Here is a 14,686-nt window from a genome sequence, read left to right as displayed (position 1 = left end):
GGTGAGGATGCGGGTGCCTGGAGGTATTTCTAGTACTGATGAAAGGGGATGAGGAATTTGTCGAGAAGCAGTTTGAGCCACAGCATGGTCCCAGTGAATTTGGGGAGCCTCATTCTTTTTATGTCTTAGATTTTCACTTCCACTCAGTGGGTCTGCTGGTACTCAACAGTAAGATATAGGAGTTGGGAAAAGATGAAGGGAATAATTATTCATAGTTTCTAAATATAATGTTGCCTTTTCCTTCTTTGAAATTTCCAATCAGATGTTTTCTCTGATTCATATCTTTTTTCTTTTTTTTTGGTGCTGGAGATTGAACCCAGAGCCTCCTATATGCTAGGCAGGTGCTCTACCTGCTCTACCACTAAGCTATGTTCCTGGCCCACATTTTTTGTTTTTTTTGGAGTACCAGGGATTGAACTCACGGGCACTTGAGCACTGAGCCACATCCCAGCCCTATTTTGTATTTTATTTTGAGACAGGGTCTCATTGAGTTGCTTAGCACCTCCCTTTTGCTAAGGCTGGCTTTGAACTTGAGACCCTCCTGCCTCAGCCTCCTGAGCTGCTGGGATTATAGGTGTATGCCACCATACCTGACCCTAGCCCACATCTTATTTCCTTAAAGATGGGGTGCAATCCCAGTGATTCAGGAGGCTGAGGCAGGAAGATTGCAAGTTCAAGGCCAGCTTCAGCAACTTAGCAAGATCCTGCTTCAAAAAATAAAGAAAGGACTGAGATATAGCTCAGTGGTAAAACATCCCTGGTTCAATCTCCGGTATAAACAAACAAACTTTTTGGTTTGAAATAATTTGGACAAGATTATTATAAAAATAGTATATAGGGTTCTCATGTATCCACCCCTTGGTTTTTGTCATGATAACATCCTATATACCCCTAGTGCATTATTAAAATAAGGAAAAAGTTCTCTTTGTTTTTGTGAGACTGGGGATTGAACCCAGTGGCAATCTACCACTGACCTACACCCCTAGCCCTTTTATGATAGGGCCTTGCTTGCCCAGGCTGACCTTGAGCTTGCAATCCTCCTGCCTCAGCCTCCTGAGTTGCTGGTGTTATTGGCATTCGCCACCATGCTTGGTTAAGACAAGGAGATGTTAAAGAAAGCATCATGAGGCATCATGTGGCATTCAGAGTATTCTGCTTATTTGAAGTTTAATATTTTTTGTGGTTTTATCATTAAATAAGCGAAGCTTGAACTGGTTGAAATTAAGTGGTTTGTCCTGAAGCTGTCTGAGTACTTACCTGGCTGGGTCCCTTTTTCCTTGCAGTTGATCATACCCGGGTTGTCCTCCATGATGGCGATCCCAACGAGCCTGTCTCCGATTACATTAATGCAAACATCATCATGGTAAGTTGCTGGTTGTGGTGTTTTTTCTGGTCACACATTCTTAGACTGTTCTTGTACTTTACATTTTCCCTTGTATTTTGAAAGCAACATTCAGATGTTTTAGGGATTTTCTTCCTCCATTCTAGCCCGAATTTGAAACCAAGTGCAACAATTCAAAGCCCAAAAAGAGTTACATTGCCACCCAAGGCTGCCTGCAAAACACAGTGAACGACTTTTGGCGAATGGTGTTCCAAGAGAACTCCCGAGTGATTGTTATGACAACAAAAGAAGTAGAGAGAGGAAAGGTATGTTCCATCGCCTGCTCTTCTCATGATTTTTTAATCCCTGTGTTGCTGGGGATGCAGCTCAAGGCCTCACCATGCTAGGCGAGTGCTCTACCCTGATAAAATCTTCTGGAAGTATAGACGAGTCAGGTGAGTTGTACTATTAATTGAATAGACAAATTAAGCTCACTCTAACTGCCCCTCTGGAGAAAAGGGAGTAGAAGACATACTTTTTTATGAGTGCATTATAGTTGTAAGCAGTGGTGGGATTTATTGTTACATTTTGTACTTGCCCGTAACGTAACAATCTGCTTCAGCCAGCATCACTCCCCAGTATTTCCCCTGGTGCGATTCTCTTTATGTCTTCTGCTTGGGCGTTTGGAACTACTTGGATCTGTGAGTTGACAACCTCTTAGGATTTGGTCATTTTCATCTGTAGCTCCTCAAGTACATACCTGCCCTAGCCTGTCCCAGGACAGTTGAAGTGGACAGGCCACTGGGCTTGGCTGGTTGGCTGCAGTTCTCCTTTCTCCTAGTTTCAACTGGATGGTTTCTTGTACTGTCTTTCAGTTAGTCTTTTCACTGGCAGTGTGTAGTCTGGATGTTTTTCTTAGCAGACATTGTGGGTTTCATCTCTAGATGTTTTATTCGGTCTTTCAACACCTTCTGTGCCTCTCTCTTTAACAGCAGGATTTTATTGTTGTGTTCTTAGCTGGTGCACTTGTGTATACCTTTGAGGCCAGATCTGAGCACCGTGAAACAAAAACCTCTTCCAGCAGTGACATTAGGTCACTGGATCAGTTACAGCATCTTCATAGTTTGTTTTAGGTGAGAGTGATCTTCCCTGGATGTGGAAAGAAGACAGAAGCCTTCTGTCCTGCTTCTTGATTGATTGAAGTTGTGCTGCTTCAGAGGAACCAGAATCAGTCTATCAGAAGAGCTGCCGGAAGCTCTGAGAACAGACAGACATTGGGCTGAATCACTGCCCAGTCCTCGCCACCTCATCCTGGTCTCTTCCTGCTTTTTCATTCTTCCTCTTCTCTTTGGGGGTGCAGAGAGGGTGGCATGGTGGCTTGTATCCTCTCCACAGCCTTTCTGACAGCTTCTGTTGGTGTCCTACCAGTGCACAGAAGGAAAATCAGACTGCGGACTCCCTTGGGAGTCCCTGACTTTAAGAGATAACATATTAGCATTCACATTTCTGCATTTGTTTGCCAAGGTTTGCATGAGCGTTTGGAAAATTAGGAGGAGGGCTGTAGCAGTTTGCAGATGTTCAAAATCAGCCAAAATGTTCTTTTCAGAGTCGTGGTTTAATTTTGTGTTCTCTGTCGAGGTCTCTATAATGGCTGGAACAGTTGCCGAATTGATTGACTGGTAGCAGCACTGAGTCCAATTCATATCAGAAGGATTTATTTGGGGAAAATAAAAATTGTATCAAATCTGTCAAAAGGTGTTTGTACCTACCAAATACAGAAGGCAAAGTTGAATTCAGAATAATAATAAGATACCACATTCTTCTGTTATTTTATTTTATTTTGCAGTGCCGGGGATCAAACCTAGGGCATCACGCTTGCTAGGCAAGCTAAGCTCTTTACCACTGGGCTGCACCCCAGCCCTGCATCCTTTCATCAGACTTTCCCCTGCCATGCGTGTTTTCTTCCGACACCTTCCTCTTTGGCAACAGGACTGGTTTCCTGGGTGCCGTATTTTTCGATCCTCTTGCTCTGACTTGGTGTTCCGGTGCAGGGAGAGTGCTGTGTGGTAGCTGTTAGCTGGGACTGGACAGAGAAAGAGCAGCTAGTTGAGAACCCGGAGGCCGCCTGTGACAGAGCTATTCACGCGTGGGTTAGACAGGGTGTGGAGTCCTCCTACACTGGCGGAAGTGAACCCACAGCCCGGCTTGCTGGGCAGCCCGTCCACCTGCAGAGTCCTTGCTTGCCTTCTCTACAGAGCCACTGGCAGATCTCTCCAAAACGCAGTGGTTCTAGACAGTACTCTGAGTTCCCTGCGGCCTCCCTCTCTGCATCCTTTTTCTTTGAAGGTGGATACGCAAGCCTCGACTCTGTGAGCGTGGCTTGGATGTGTCTGTTTTGCCATAACCCCTTTGCACGTCCCAATCTGCTGGGTCCTCTGAGTACCTACTTTCCTTATTTGTACTCTTCTTTCCTTTTTGAAAACCGAACAGGTGCCGGACAGGCCATTTTCCATGTTTGTGGTCATTAAGCAAGATGTGAACATGTGCTTGCTGCTGGTTTAGGGTTTTGTTTTTATTCAGGGTTCACAGAAATTAACATTCTCCAATCCCTTTTAGAGCAAATGTGTCAAGTACTGGCCTGACGAGTATGCTCTGAAAGAATATGGGGTCATGCGTGTCAGGAACGTCAAGGAGAGCGCTGCTCACGACTACACGCTCAGAGAACTGAAGCTCTCCAAGGTCGGACAAGTAAGTATATTGTCCTATCTTAGGGGCCTTGGAAGGGGTGCGCACAGTCCTCCAGGGTCTCACAGTGACTTGTGTTTGTATGCACTCGAGCCTTTGTCCACGTGCAGGCTCAGGAGCCATACTGGACACCTTCCGTATACCAGGCGTAGTTCAGGCACCGATGGCACCTTGTGAGCAGAACAAGGTCCCTGTCCTTGCAGCGTCCAGAGAGAGGCAGATTTAAAAGCAATAACCAGTTAAACTCTCTGAGTGTAGGTCTCTGAGGGCTGCAGGTGGTGCGTTCGAGAGCAACTGGGCACTCAGGATGGAGGGACAGGGAGCTCCTGTCCGAGCTGCACCAGCTTCGAGGCCAGCTCGTAATCTGTTCCGCGCACCAGGTCTTCTTTACTGCACGTGGGTCGGGGCTGGGCCCAGAGGACTGACTGCAAAACAAGGCAGGACTTGGTCTGAATTCATTTTAAGTTTCTGTTTAGTGGGGCTTACCTCTCAGGACCTTTTGGGGACACGGAGAAGGAAACTGCTTTTGTCCTCATGCAGTTACCCTCACAGAGCAGTGAGAAGCCACACACAGGAGAGCTGTGCTCCGGAGCAGAAGGGCTGGGGCACACGTCTGAAGAGCCGTGGTACACAAAGACGCCTTCCTTCTGGCCGGAGTATCAGGGAGACCATCCTAGAAGAGGCTGGGCCTGTAAGGGCTCGGTGCCTGGGGGAGAAGATGCAGCAGGAGGGCCCTCCGGGTTAGAGCATTGCTTGAGCCACAACACTGAGGTGTAGCCTGCAGCGAATGGGAGTGGGGAATGCAGGTGAGGGGGGCTGTTGAGGAGGTGAACTTGGGTAGAGAGGGGTTGGGACCAAGTTGGGAAGTCTCCACTATCGTGTTAAGAAACTTGAGCCTCACCCATCGGTCCACACGGAACCCTTGCCATTTCTTGTGCCAAGTGAGCAACACAGAGCTGTGTGCCAGGAAGGTCTCTGACAGCCCTGGGGGTTGGGATGGGGGCCTCATGGCTGGGAGGCCTCTGGTGGTCTGGGTTCATGGCCTCCTCTCCACACACACACCTTCCTCTGTGTTGTGGGTACTGTACAGAAGCCTGGAGAAGCTCGAGGAGGAGCGGCACGTGTGAACGGCTCCTGGGGACGTCTGCAGGGCCCGGGGTAGTGTGGCTCTTGGAGGGAGGAGAGGGATCAGAGATGTCTTAGAGGTTTGAGTGAGTGGACCGTGGTGCTGAGGCAGATGGTAGAGAGGCTGGAAGAACCCATGTGTGGCTATGTTTTTTTTTTTGGACATACCGAGTTGAGCATCTGAACAGTGATGTCCATCAGCCATTTGGACCTTCGTTAATTCAGAGAAATTTGTTGAGTGACCTCTTGGTTCCCAACACTGTCACGTGCTGGAGACAGCGTTGGGGAACAAAACAGATGATGTTTCTGCCCTCCCAAGTTCCCACTCTCCTGGCAGCCCACTGGCCGCATGTACAGACGTGTCATTAAAGCTGTGATCAGGGCCGGACAGGAGGAACTGCAGGGTTTGGTGGGGCTACCTTAGAGGGTGCAAGGAGCTTCTGCGGGCACAGGAAGCGGTGTCCAGGGGTGGAGTCGGGGAAGGTGGGTGGGGTGCATCCTGAGACTGTGGCAGCTGCAGTTAGAGTTGAGTTTTTTTTTTTTTTTTTAATTAAAAAAAATTTTTTTTTTAGTTGTAGGTGGACACAATACCTTTATTTTATTTATTTGCTTTTTATGTGGTGCTGAGAATCGAACCCAGGGCCTCACACAGCTAGGCAAGTGCTCTACCACTGAGCCCCAGCCCCAGCCCAGAGTTGAGCTTTTAAAAGATCACCCTCTCTCTGTGGGACTGGAGGGGACGGAGTGGTGCCTTCAGGGGGCCCAGGGGTGAGGACTGATGGGCTGCTGCAGTTGGTGGGTAGAGATGGCAGGGTGTGACCTCGGGTGGAGGCAGGTCACCCGAGGGCAGATCAGTCGGGGTGACTGTGGAGGAAGATGTGGAGAGGTTTGAGCAGAGGATGGAGCAGAGAGCCCTTGGTGACTGGCAGTTTGCTGACTTGAGAAGCCTGGTGGGTGGCGGTGGGCTGAGGAGGAGCAGGAGCCTTTTGTCACTTAAGCTCGCAATGGGGGGCGAATGTGAGGGAGGCGGTGGGGGATGAGCCAGGAGGGGACCCAGGGCATAGAGGGACATTCTTCCATGGCAGCCAGAGGGCAAGAGGAGTGGGCGCCCTGGACCCTGATGGCGGAGCCGAGAGGAATTTACTCTGTATTCGCTCAGAGGTGTGAGGCAAGGCCATCAGCTGAGGGAAAGGGGATGAGAAGAAATGGAGTATTTGAAGAAAGTGGGAAAATGCGGAATAGTCATTGTGTAGAGGAGGCACAGAATCCAGAAATTTGTGGGCAGTGCCACGTGCCCTGTTGAGGTGGGGGACATGAGTGTTGAGAGAGAGCGGTCACCTGGCTGTGTGACTTTCTCAAGGGTACTCGGCTCCTTTGGCACACAGTGGAGAAAGTGGGTGGTTTGTCCACCCTGGGGCCTTGTGCAGGGGCAGTGGATGGAGAGGTCGGGAGTGGAGGCACAGGAGTCCCGGCTGGATCAGGAGGCGCAGGGCAGGAGGAGCAGGTGGAAGTGGAGGGCCAGCGGGCGGTGGGCTTCCTGAGCTGTGTGCCCGGGTGCGGTCTAGCTGGGCTGGCCTTGTGCCTGGAGAAGGCGTGGCATGCCTGAGGACCAGCAGGGCGGGTGGCACAGTCTGCTCAGAGGTTTGAGAGGAGCTGGAAAAGTGGCTGTCAAGCAGACGAGGGACTTCGAGGACCCTGGATCAAGGGTCCAGCTCGGCTCCTCACTTCGTGATAAGCGGTTCCTCTCATTGTCAGGTGTTTCCAAGCAGCAGGTGGATTTTCCCTCATGTTGGTGGCGAACCATTCATCTAGTGGCCAGGTGCTTTTGAGAAGCAGGAACGGGGAATATTCTGCACCCTGACTGGGACGTGGACATGGGACTGGTCGTGTCTCCTGCATGGCTGATAGGAGCCTGTGCTCCTCTCTGCCTCCTTGAATCCAAGGGTGCTCTGCCACTCCCCAGACCTTCTAAAAGTTTATTTTGAGACAGGGTCTTGCTCAGTCGCTGAAGCTGGCCTTGAACTTGTGATTCTCCTGCCTCAGTCTCCTGAGTAGCTGGGATTACAGGCGTGTGCCATAGGCCTGGCTGGGTATTATCTGCTTTTTGTGTAATATTTTACGTGTTTTCTAACGTACTGCAAAGTGATCTCATTTAAGCCAACTGCCTGGGAAGGTGGAGGACAGGCAGGGACCCACTGACCATTTCCTAAGGAGGAGGGGCGTGGATGCACGGAGGGGCTTGGGCAGGTCTCCTGTCCCCTGACTGGCCTCGCTGTGACCCGTGCAGCCACTTGATTTTTAGGTTACTCGGTAACATCAAGGCATTTATTCCGAATGGCATCAGCAAATTAAATGTGTGACTCAGGGGAAGATCTCATTCATGGCTCAGGTTCCATGGACGTACTGAAGTTCCCTGGTGGTAGAACTGGTCTAGTTACCATCTCTTTCTCTCTTTCTCTAAATCCCTTTAAAAAGATGTCACTTTGCTTCTTGGATTGTGTCTAGACATTTAGGAAGAAGCCATAGCAATGAAGGGTGCCGCTTCAGTTACCTAATCGGGAGAGACCCTGCAGCTTACTTTTCGTAGCCTAGATGCCATGTCGATCCTTATGTTCTACACTGTCCTCAAAATAGCCACGGTGCGCCAGTGTGTACTGTTCGCCAGGCAGAGGCCGTGTTCCCGTAAGCTCGCGTAATGCTCACCATGGTGTCGCCACAAGGAAGATTATTATTCCCAGTTCGCAATCCAAGTGTGGCTTGGAGATGTGGGAGGCCGTAGTGGCCTGGTGGCCTGGGAGTGGAGCCTTCGCCCGGTGGTCTGCGTGCAGAGCCCAGCTGCTTATCTCCTTGGCACCAAACAAGAGTGTAAAACATGACTCTGATGCGCATGTGTGTACCTGGCAGGAGGTTGTGCACAAAAGATGGCAGTGTCTGGAGGGAACACCTGTTTCCTCAGCTGCCGGGAGAGGGACCTCAGTCCTTGGCGTTGAGTGCCACATAGGTGAGGAGGAGGGGGACGTTCCCTGGGCCGACGTAGAGGGAGTTGGGACTGGAGTTGTCCCTTGCCGCCCTACTCAGTCCTCCTGACTGGCGTGAGCCGCCCCGTGGCTGCCCAGTGGACCCCAGCCGCGGCACCCTGGGAGCTGACGGAGGGCACCGGGAAGTGGCACGCGGCCGGTGCAGGACCAGGGAAGCCCGGCACCTGGCGCCTCCTCAACCCCTTGATTTATTTAATTCTTTTCTGGGTTTTCTTGGCTCTACTCCAGGGGAATACGGAGAGAACCGTCTGGCAGTACCACTTTCGGACCTGGCCGGACCACGGCGTGCCCAGCGACCCCGGGGGTGTGCTGGACTTCCTGGAAGAAGTCCACCACAAGCAGGAGAGCATCATGGACGCTGGCCCCGTGGTGGTTCACTGCAGGTGACGGCCACAGCCTGCCCCGGGCTCCTCCAGGGCTGGCTTTTACTTACCCGTCTCAGCGCTTCACCCGTAGGAAGCCTTTACTGTCTAGGCGTGGTAATGTGAGGTGTGAGGTGTGGGTGAACTGCCCCAATCCTGTTTCTCACAGCCTTGCAGGACTGCCAGGTGGGGTGGGTGGACACAGTCCGTACTTAACGATCTCTCAGTCTAGTTATTGTTGCTTAGTTTTCCTTTTAATATAATAATTTAGGATTCGTGTGTTTGATTGTGGTTCTGTTCTCTTTTACCACGTAAAAAAGATCTAGTTTTCCCTGACAATACACTTGCTTCGTGTGATTCTGACCTCTTCCCACCTGGGCCTGTGATGCCAGCTGGGCCTTGGCCTCCACAGCAGGGTTTGTGGCCTACCGGCCCCTGTTTGGGCTTCATGACTATACGGGGGAGAGTTTGGTTTCCTAAATTTACTCATGTGTTGGGCAAGTAGATGCATATGAAACTTTATTCAGTTTCTTCAAAAACTGTTATTTATTGAGCACTTATTCAATGCCAGCCTCTGAGATCAATGTTTTTCATACATTGTTTATGTTCAAACCTCACAACAGCATTGTAAGCTGCTGTCCCCATTTCATGGATGAGAGATAGGATCAGAGAGGTGAAGGGACTTGCCTCAGGTGCAGGTTGTGCTGATTCCAAATCCCTGTGCTCTCTCTCTTTTTTTTTTTTTTTTAAATATTTTTTAGTTGTCAATGGAACTTTTTATTTTATTTGTTTATTTATATGGGGTGCTAAGGATCGAACCCAGGACCTCACACATGCCAGGCAAGTGCTCTACCACTGAGCTCCAACTCCAGCCCCGATCCCTGTGCTCTTGGGTAATGTATTTGCAGATATAAATAGACAGTCTTATAAATACTCCCAAGAGCAGACATCATTTATGTTCATTTAAATAGCTTGGTTTTGAGTATAAAACCCCCAAGAGTGACTGCCTGTCCCTGCTTTTTGTCCTTCCGCCTACAGTGCTGGAATTGGCCGGACGGGGACGTTCATTGTGATTGATATCCTTATCGACATCATCAGAGAGAAAGGTAGGTCACCTGGAAGACAGGAAGCCACACTTCCTGTTTGTAGGTTACGGAAGGAAGGTGTCAGTGAGTACAGCCTGGGGAAGAGAATTCAAATGTGAAAAATTTTTTGTAAAAAATATGGGCCAAAGGCTTCCCCTTTCAGTATGTGTGCCTGAGAGCAGAAGGGATGCTGTGTGAACCTTTGCATAAAATGAAGCCCAGGAGCCGAGGCCTCCATTGCTGTGACCTTCTATTGCACACACTGTGGGGTCTCTCTCAGCCACCCACTTGGACTGGTACCACTGGGAAGCGAGGGACTTCTGACCTCCAGCACTCGGTCATGTCATCTGCTGGCATTGTTGGCATTGTTAGAAGCCCATTGCTGTGGCCCTTGGGACAGAGTTAGCTGGAACAGTGAAGACCCAATCTGCTTTCCTCCAAGCCTGCTGAAAGCTGCGCGGGAAGTAAGTGCGTCCTGGCTCTGCATTGCTCCTTCGTCTTCGCGTGTTTACTTTGTAGGTGTCGACTGCGACATTGATGTCCCCAAAACCATTCAGATGGTGCGATCTCAGAGGTCAGGGATGGTGCAGACAGAAGCGCAGTACCGGTTTATCTACATGGCCGTCCAGCATTACATTGAGACACTACAGCGCAGGATCGAGGAGGAGCAGGTACCGGGCCTGGAGGGGCTGGCGTGCGGGCTCCGTTTCCTTTCTGGGCATCTTGCTCGTGCCGTCCTTTTGAGCGAGCAACTGTGATCATTCCCCACTTCACAGCTAGAAAAGTGTAGGGAGGGGCATCTTGTGCCATCATCCTGGTCTGACAGGTTGAGGCTCTACCTTGGGGAAAGGTTAGGATTTTTCCAGGGTTACCTGGCAAGCTTAGAACTCAGAGCCTGGACGTTTTCAGCCTGTTCTGGCTTTGAACTTGGCCACGTTTATCCTGATTCCATCTCTTACTCTTCATAGCACATGGCAGTTTGAACCACTAATTTAGTTGAGTTGGAAACAGTGAAATTTTGATTTTAATAAGTTGGGCGTGATGAAGAATGCTGGATTGGAGCCCTTCCCTCTGAAGCTATTCATAACAGACACGAAGATGGGCTGATGAGGAACGCACTGAGCTGAGGGAGATGAGAGGACTGCTCTTCCGGGAGCTGTGCCGATTTCCCTCACGCCAACCTGCTTCCACGGCTGCAGGCGGGGTGGTGTCTAAATGGCAACAGAGCTTGTCCTGTTGTTTGCCTTCCAGAGAAACGGGAGTTAAGCTCACCTCAAACTGGGTTTGCCACCTAATGGAAAGATCTCTAGCCTGGCAGGATAGCAGCACATCAGCAAAGTTTGGTGAGCCAGAGCAAGATGCCTGGTAATTAGTTCAGTATATTCTCAGTCCAGATAAAAGTGCCAGGTTCTTTCATTGGACAAAAGTATCTTCAGAAACAGTATATTTAGAGAAATAGAAGATCAAATAATTGACTAGCTATTAGTTCTGAACTTTAGTGCTTTGAATTTGAATTTGACCTTTATTTTTTTGTAGTGCTGGGGATTGAATCCAGGCCTTCCTGTGCTAGGCAGGCAGGCATCTGCTACTCAGCTATGTCCCTAGCCCTCTGAATTATTTTAAGTGCTATGAAATATGTAAATGGCTACTCTAAGTTTGCTTGTAGATGTCTTCCAGTTACACATAATTTGGACCAGGAATAGTTTATAAACCAAAAAGATATTCAGAGAAAAAGACTGCTAATAACTTTAAAGAGACCTGTTGCCATAAATTGGAAAACATTTGGGAATATCTTTAAGCACATAACCAGTCTTACTTGATTTTTGTTTGTTTGTTCATTTGGTTTGGAGGATTGAGGGACTCTTCTCCTAGCTTTTGTGGCACTTAGATTTTCTCATAACCCCAAGTCTGAAGTTGTAAGTTAAATTTAGGAACGATTAAAAACAATCCTTATGGTTGCCTTTTTTTTTTTTTTTTTTTTTGGGTGTGTGGTGGGGGTTGCTTGTGGGGAGTAAAAGCAAAACATGCTCTTTAATAACTTCCGTGTTACAGAATTTAGAAAGCGCAGGTTCCTGTCCCACCCGGAGCATACTTGCAGTCTTTACTCATTCAGCCAGTACTTTTTGGTGCCCATATGTACCAGAACTGTGTTAATAAGTATATTGACAACATTGGCAACTAGTTGGTATTATAAGCCTTTGGATTTTTAAAAATGAGCAGGTTTAGCTTATTTATTTTTAAGAATAGTGTCCTGGAATGCATAGTTGTCTTCATTGTGCAGTTTGAATCAGTCTAGGAACTCTCTCTCTGGTTGTTCAGGGTAAAGTGAGAAGAAAGTACTTTCATTCATTGGAAGGTTTTAGGAAAAATTAGGGCTGGGGTTGTGGCTCAGTGGTGGAGCGCTTGCCTAGCATGTGTGAGGCACTGGGTTCGATTCTCAGCACCACATATAAATAAGTGAATAAAATAAAGGTCCATTGACAACTAAAAAAAAAAAAAAAAGAAAAAGAAAAAAGAAGGTTTTAGGAAAAATTAAAAACATGAAACCCATCTAAATTAAACCCATTTTAAATTAAGCAAAGGACAAAACTCATTCAGGATAGTTGATCATTTTGAGTGATAGTCATTTCCTAAGTTAGGATGAGTTAAGGCTGTTTGAGAGTGACAGAATTTGCTAAAGAAGGACAAATGAAGAAAAGAAAGTGGAAGTGGAGAAACAGAGACTCACCAGGAGGGAAGCTACAAAGGCAGAGGTGGGAGGCCTGGGGAAGCCAATGGAGCAGTCTCAGAGCCTCGCATTTTATTAACAGTGCTGCTCACGTTCTGCCCGTTACTTGGAGGCAGTTTGTTATTTTTACAGTAGTAAAATTATTTTTTATTTGCAAAGACAGTGCGAAGTTTCTTTTACATAGTTTTTCTGAATATTAGCATTTTTAACAGTTACTTTATCATTCATTCCTTTTCTCCTTAAGTTTTTATAAAAGCTATATATAAATTTTTAAAACGGAATGTTGTACGTTGCAAACATTCATGCCTCTTGGCTTCTAGGTACTCTGATATGTATTTCCAAAAAATAAGGATATTCTCTTACATAATCATAATTATCAAAATGGGAACATTGATAAAAAACTAGTATTTTACCTACAGATCATGGTCGGTTCTTGCTGGGTTGTCCTGCTAACTTCCTGTTTGTGGTCCAGAGTCACACGGAGCCTTAGTTGCCATGTGTCTCTGGTCTCCCCTGGAGCGGTTTCTCACGCTCCCCCTCAGCCTTCATGACCTTCATTTTGAAGAGTCTCCCCTCTCCTTTGTTTTTAAAGAGGTCAGGCCAGTTGTTGGGTAGGACGGCCCTTGGTTTGGATTTGTGTATTTCCTCTTATGAGATTCAGGATTCCCTTTCGGCAGGACCATCACAGAAGTCTTGTGTCCTTGGTACAGCACCTTGGAAGCATATGGCTGATTTGATTAATTCCTGGGGGAGCTAACTTGGATTGCCTGAGTTAAGTGAAATTTACTCATTTTTCCTTTTCAGTTAATATCTTAGGTAGACACTTGAGATTGTGGAAGTAACCTGTTTCTTATACTGGTTGCTTACTAATTTTACATTCATTGATGATTGCCAGAAAAGATTATCATTGTATTTGCCAAAGGCCAGTTTTCTATTTCCATCATTGTCTTTTTTCTCAGTTCTAAACTATCACTGACAAGGAATTATTTGTTCAGGTTGCACAGTGCATTAGAAACGCATGGACATTGTGAAATGATGGCCACCTTCAGGTGAGTTACAGGTCCAGCGCCACACACTTCTTCTCGTGTGTGGTGAGAATACTTAAGATCTGCCTGCTTAGCACACGGATGCTGTGCTCTCTGGAGTCACCACATGGTACTTACTCATCCTAGGACTGCAGATTCGCATCCTCAGCCCTGTGTCTCCCTCTTTCCCCGCCCCAACCCCTGCAACCGCTGTTTCAATCTCGGTTGCCAGGACTTCAACTTAGATTCCGCGTGGAGGTGGGATCCCGCAGTGCTGCCTTCTCCGCCTGGCTTCTTTCACTTAGCATGAAGTCCTCCAGTCCATCCATGTTGTGGCAAGTGGATTTCCTTCTTTTTTAAGCTGAACAGTATTCACTGTGTATATGGACCACGTTTTCTTGGTCCATTCATCCATCCATGGACCCCTGGATAGTTTCCAAATCTTGGTGATGGTGAATGATACTGTAGAGACTTGGGACTGCAGGTATCTGAGGTCATTGCTTTTGAATATATACCATAGTAGTTGGCTTGCTGGATCACGTGGTAGTTCTTACTTTGATTTTTTGAGGAACCTTCATACTTTCCCCGTAATAGTCTTTAACAATTTTCAGTCCTACTGATAACCTGTAAGGGTCCCCTTTTCTCCTCATGGTGCCAACACTTGTTAACGTTCGGCTTTTTAATAATAACCTCCTAACAGGTAGGAAGCGATATCTCATTATTGTGGTTTTAATTTTCATTTCCCTGCTGACCAGTGATGTTGAGCACCTTTTCATATACCTTTTAGCCGTTTGTATGCTTTCTTTGGAATGAAGCCTTTTCAAGCTCTCTCTTTATGTAACCTTATTCACACACGCGTGCACGCTCACACACACGTAGTTCTGATAGACCCTTCACCCAATTTTCTCTGGAGTTAACTTTGTACATAACCATTTATCAGAACTGAATAAGTTAACCCTGGGCTCTAGAATTTGTTTTGCTTTGCTCACTCTGGTGCTGAGGATCAAATCAGGGCCTTGCGCGTACTAGACATGTGCTGTACCACGGGATTTCATCCTGTATGGAGACCAGTTTCCTCTTCTGTCTCATCTTCTCTGATCTGCGATACTTTCTTGTTTTCCCCACGTGCTTTAATGGGTGCGTTATAGTAGGTAAGGGTGGGATCTGTTGTCACGCAAACAACGCAGCAATGGAATTCGGCCAGTATCCCTCCCAGCACTTCCTCCCCTTCCTCCCCCTTGATACTTTCTTGGTTGT

At 47.7% G+C, this 14,686-nt stretch overlaps 1 protein-coding gene across 4 annotated transcripts in view; it reads left to right on the top strand.

Annotated features, from left to right (window-relative positions):
* The window catches only part of Ptpn11 (protein tyrosine phosphatase non-receptor type 11), an 86,749-nt gene that overhangs the window by 57,149 nt on the left and 14,914 nt on the right, over positions 1-14,686 (top strand). For 2 of the 4 annotated variants that reach the window (XM_047560850.1, XM_047560849.1), the window contains exons 8-13: positions 1,284-1,363; positions 1,489-1,647; positions 3,938-4,069; positions 8,458-8,612; positions 9,630-9,697; positions 10,196-10,347. In XM_047560850.1, the coding sequence (XP_047416806.1) occupies positions 1,284-1,363; positions 1,489-1,647; positions 3,938-4,069; positions 8,458-8,612; positions 9,630-9,697; positions 10,196-10,347 (746 nt within the window). Of the gene's footprint in view, positions 1-1,283; positions 1,364-1,488; positions 1,648-3,937; positions 4,070-8,445; positions 8,613-9,629; positions 9,698-10,195; positions 10,348-14,686 lie in introns of all 4 variants that reach the window. The other 2 variants (XM_047560848.1, XM_047560847.1) reach the window with 1 other exon arrangement.

This window comes from Sciurus carolinensis, chromosome 8 (assembly GCF_902686445.1).
Source record: "Sciurus carolinensis chromosome 8, mSciCar1.2, whole genome shotgun sequence".
Lineage (NCBI taxonomy): Eukaryota > Metazoa > Chordata > Mammalia > Rodentia > Sciuridae > Sciurus > Sciurus carolinensis.
This window is presented reverse-complemented; position numbering and strand designations above follow the sequence as displayed.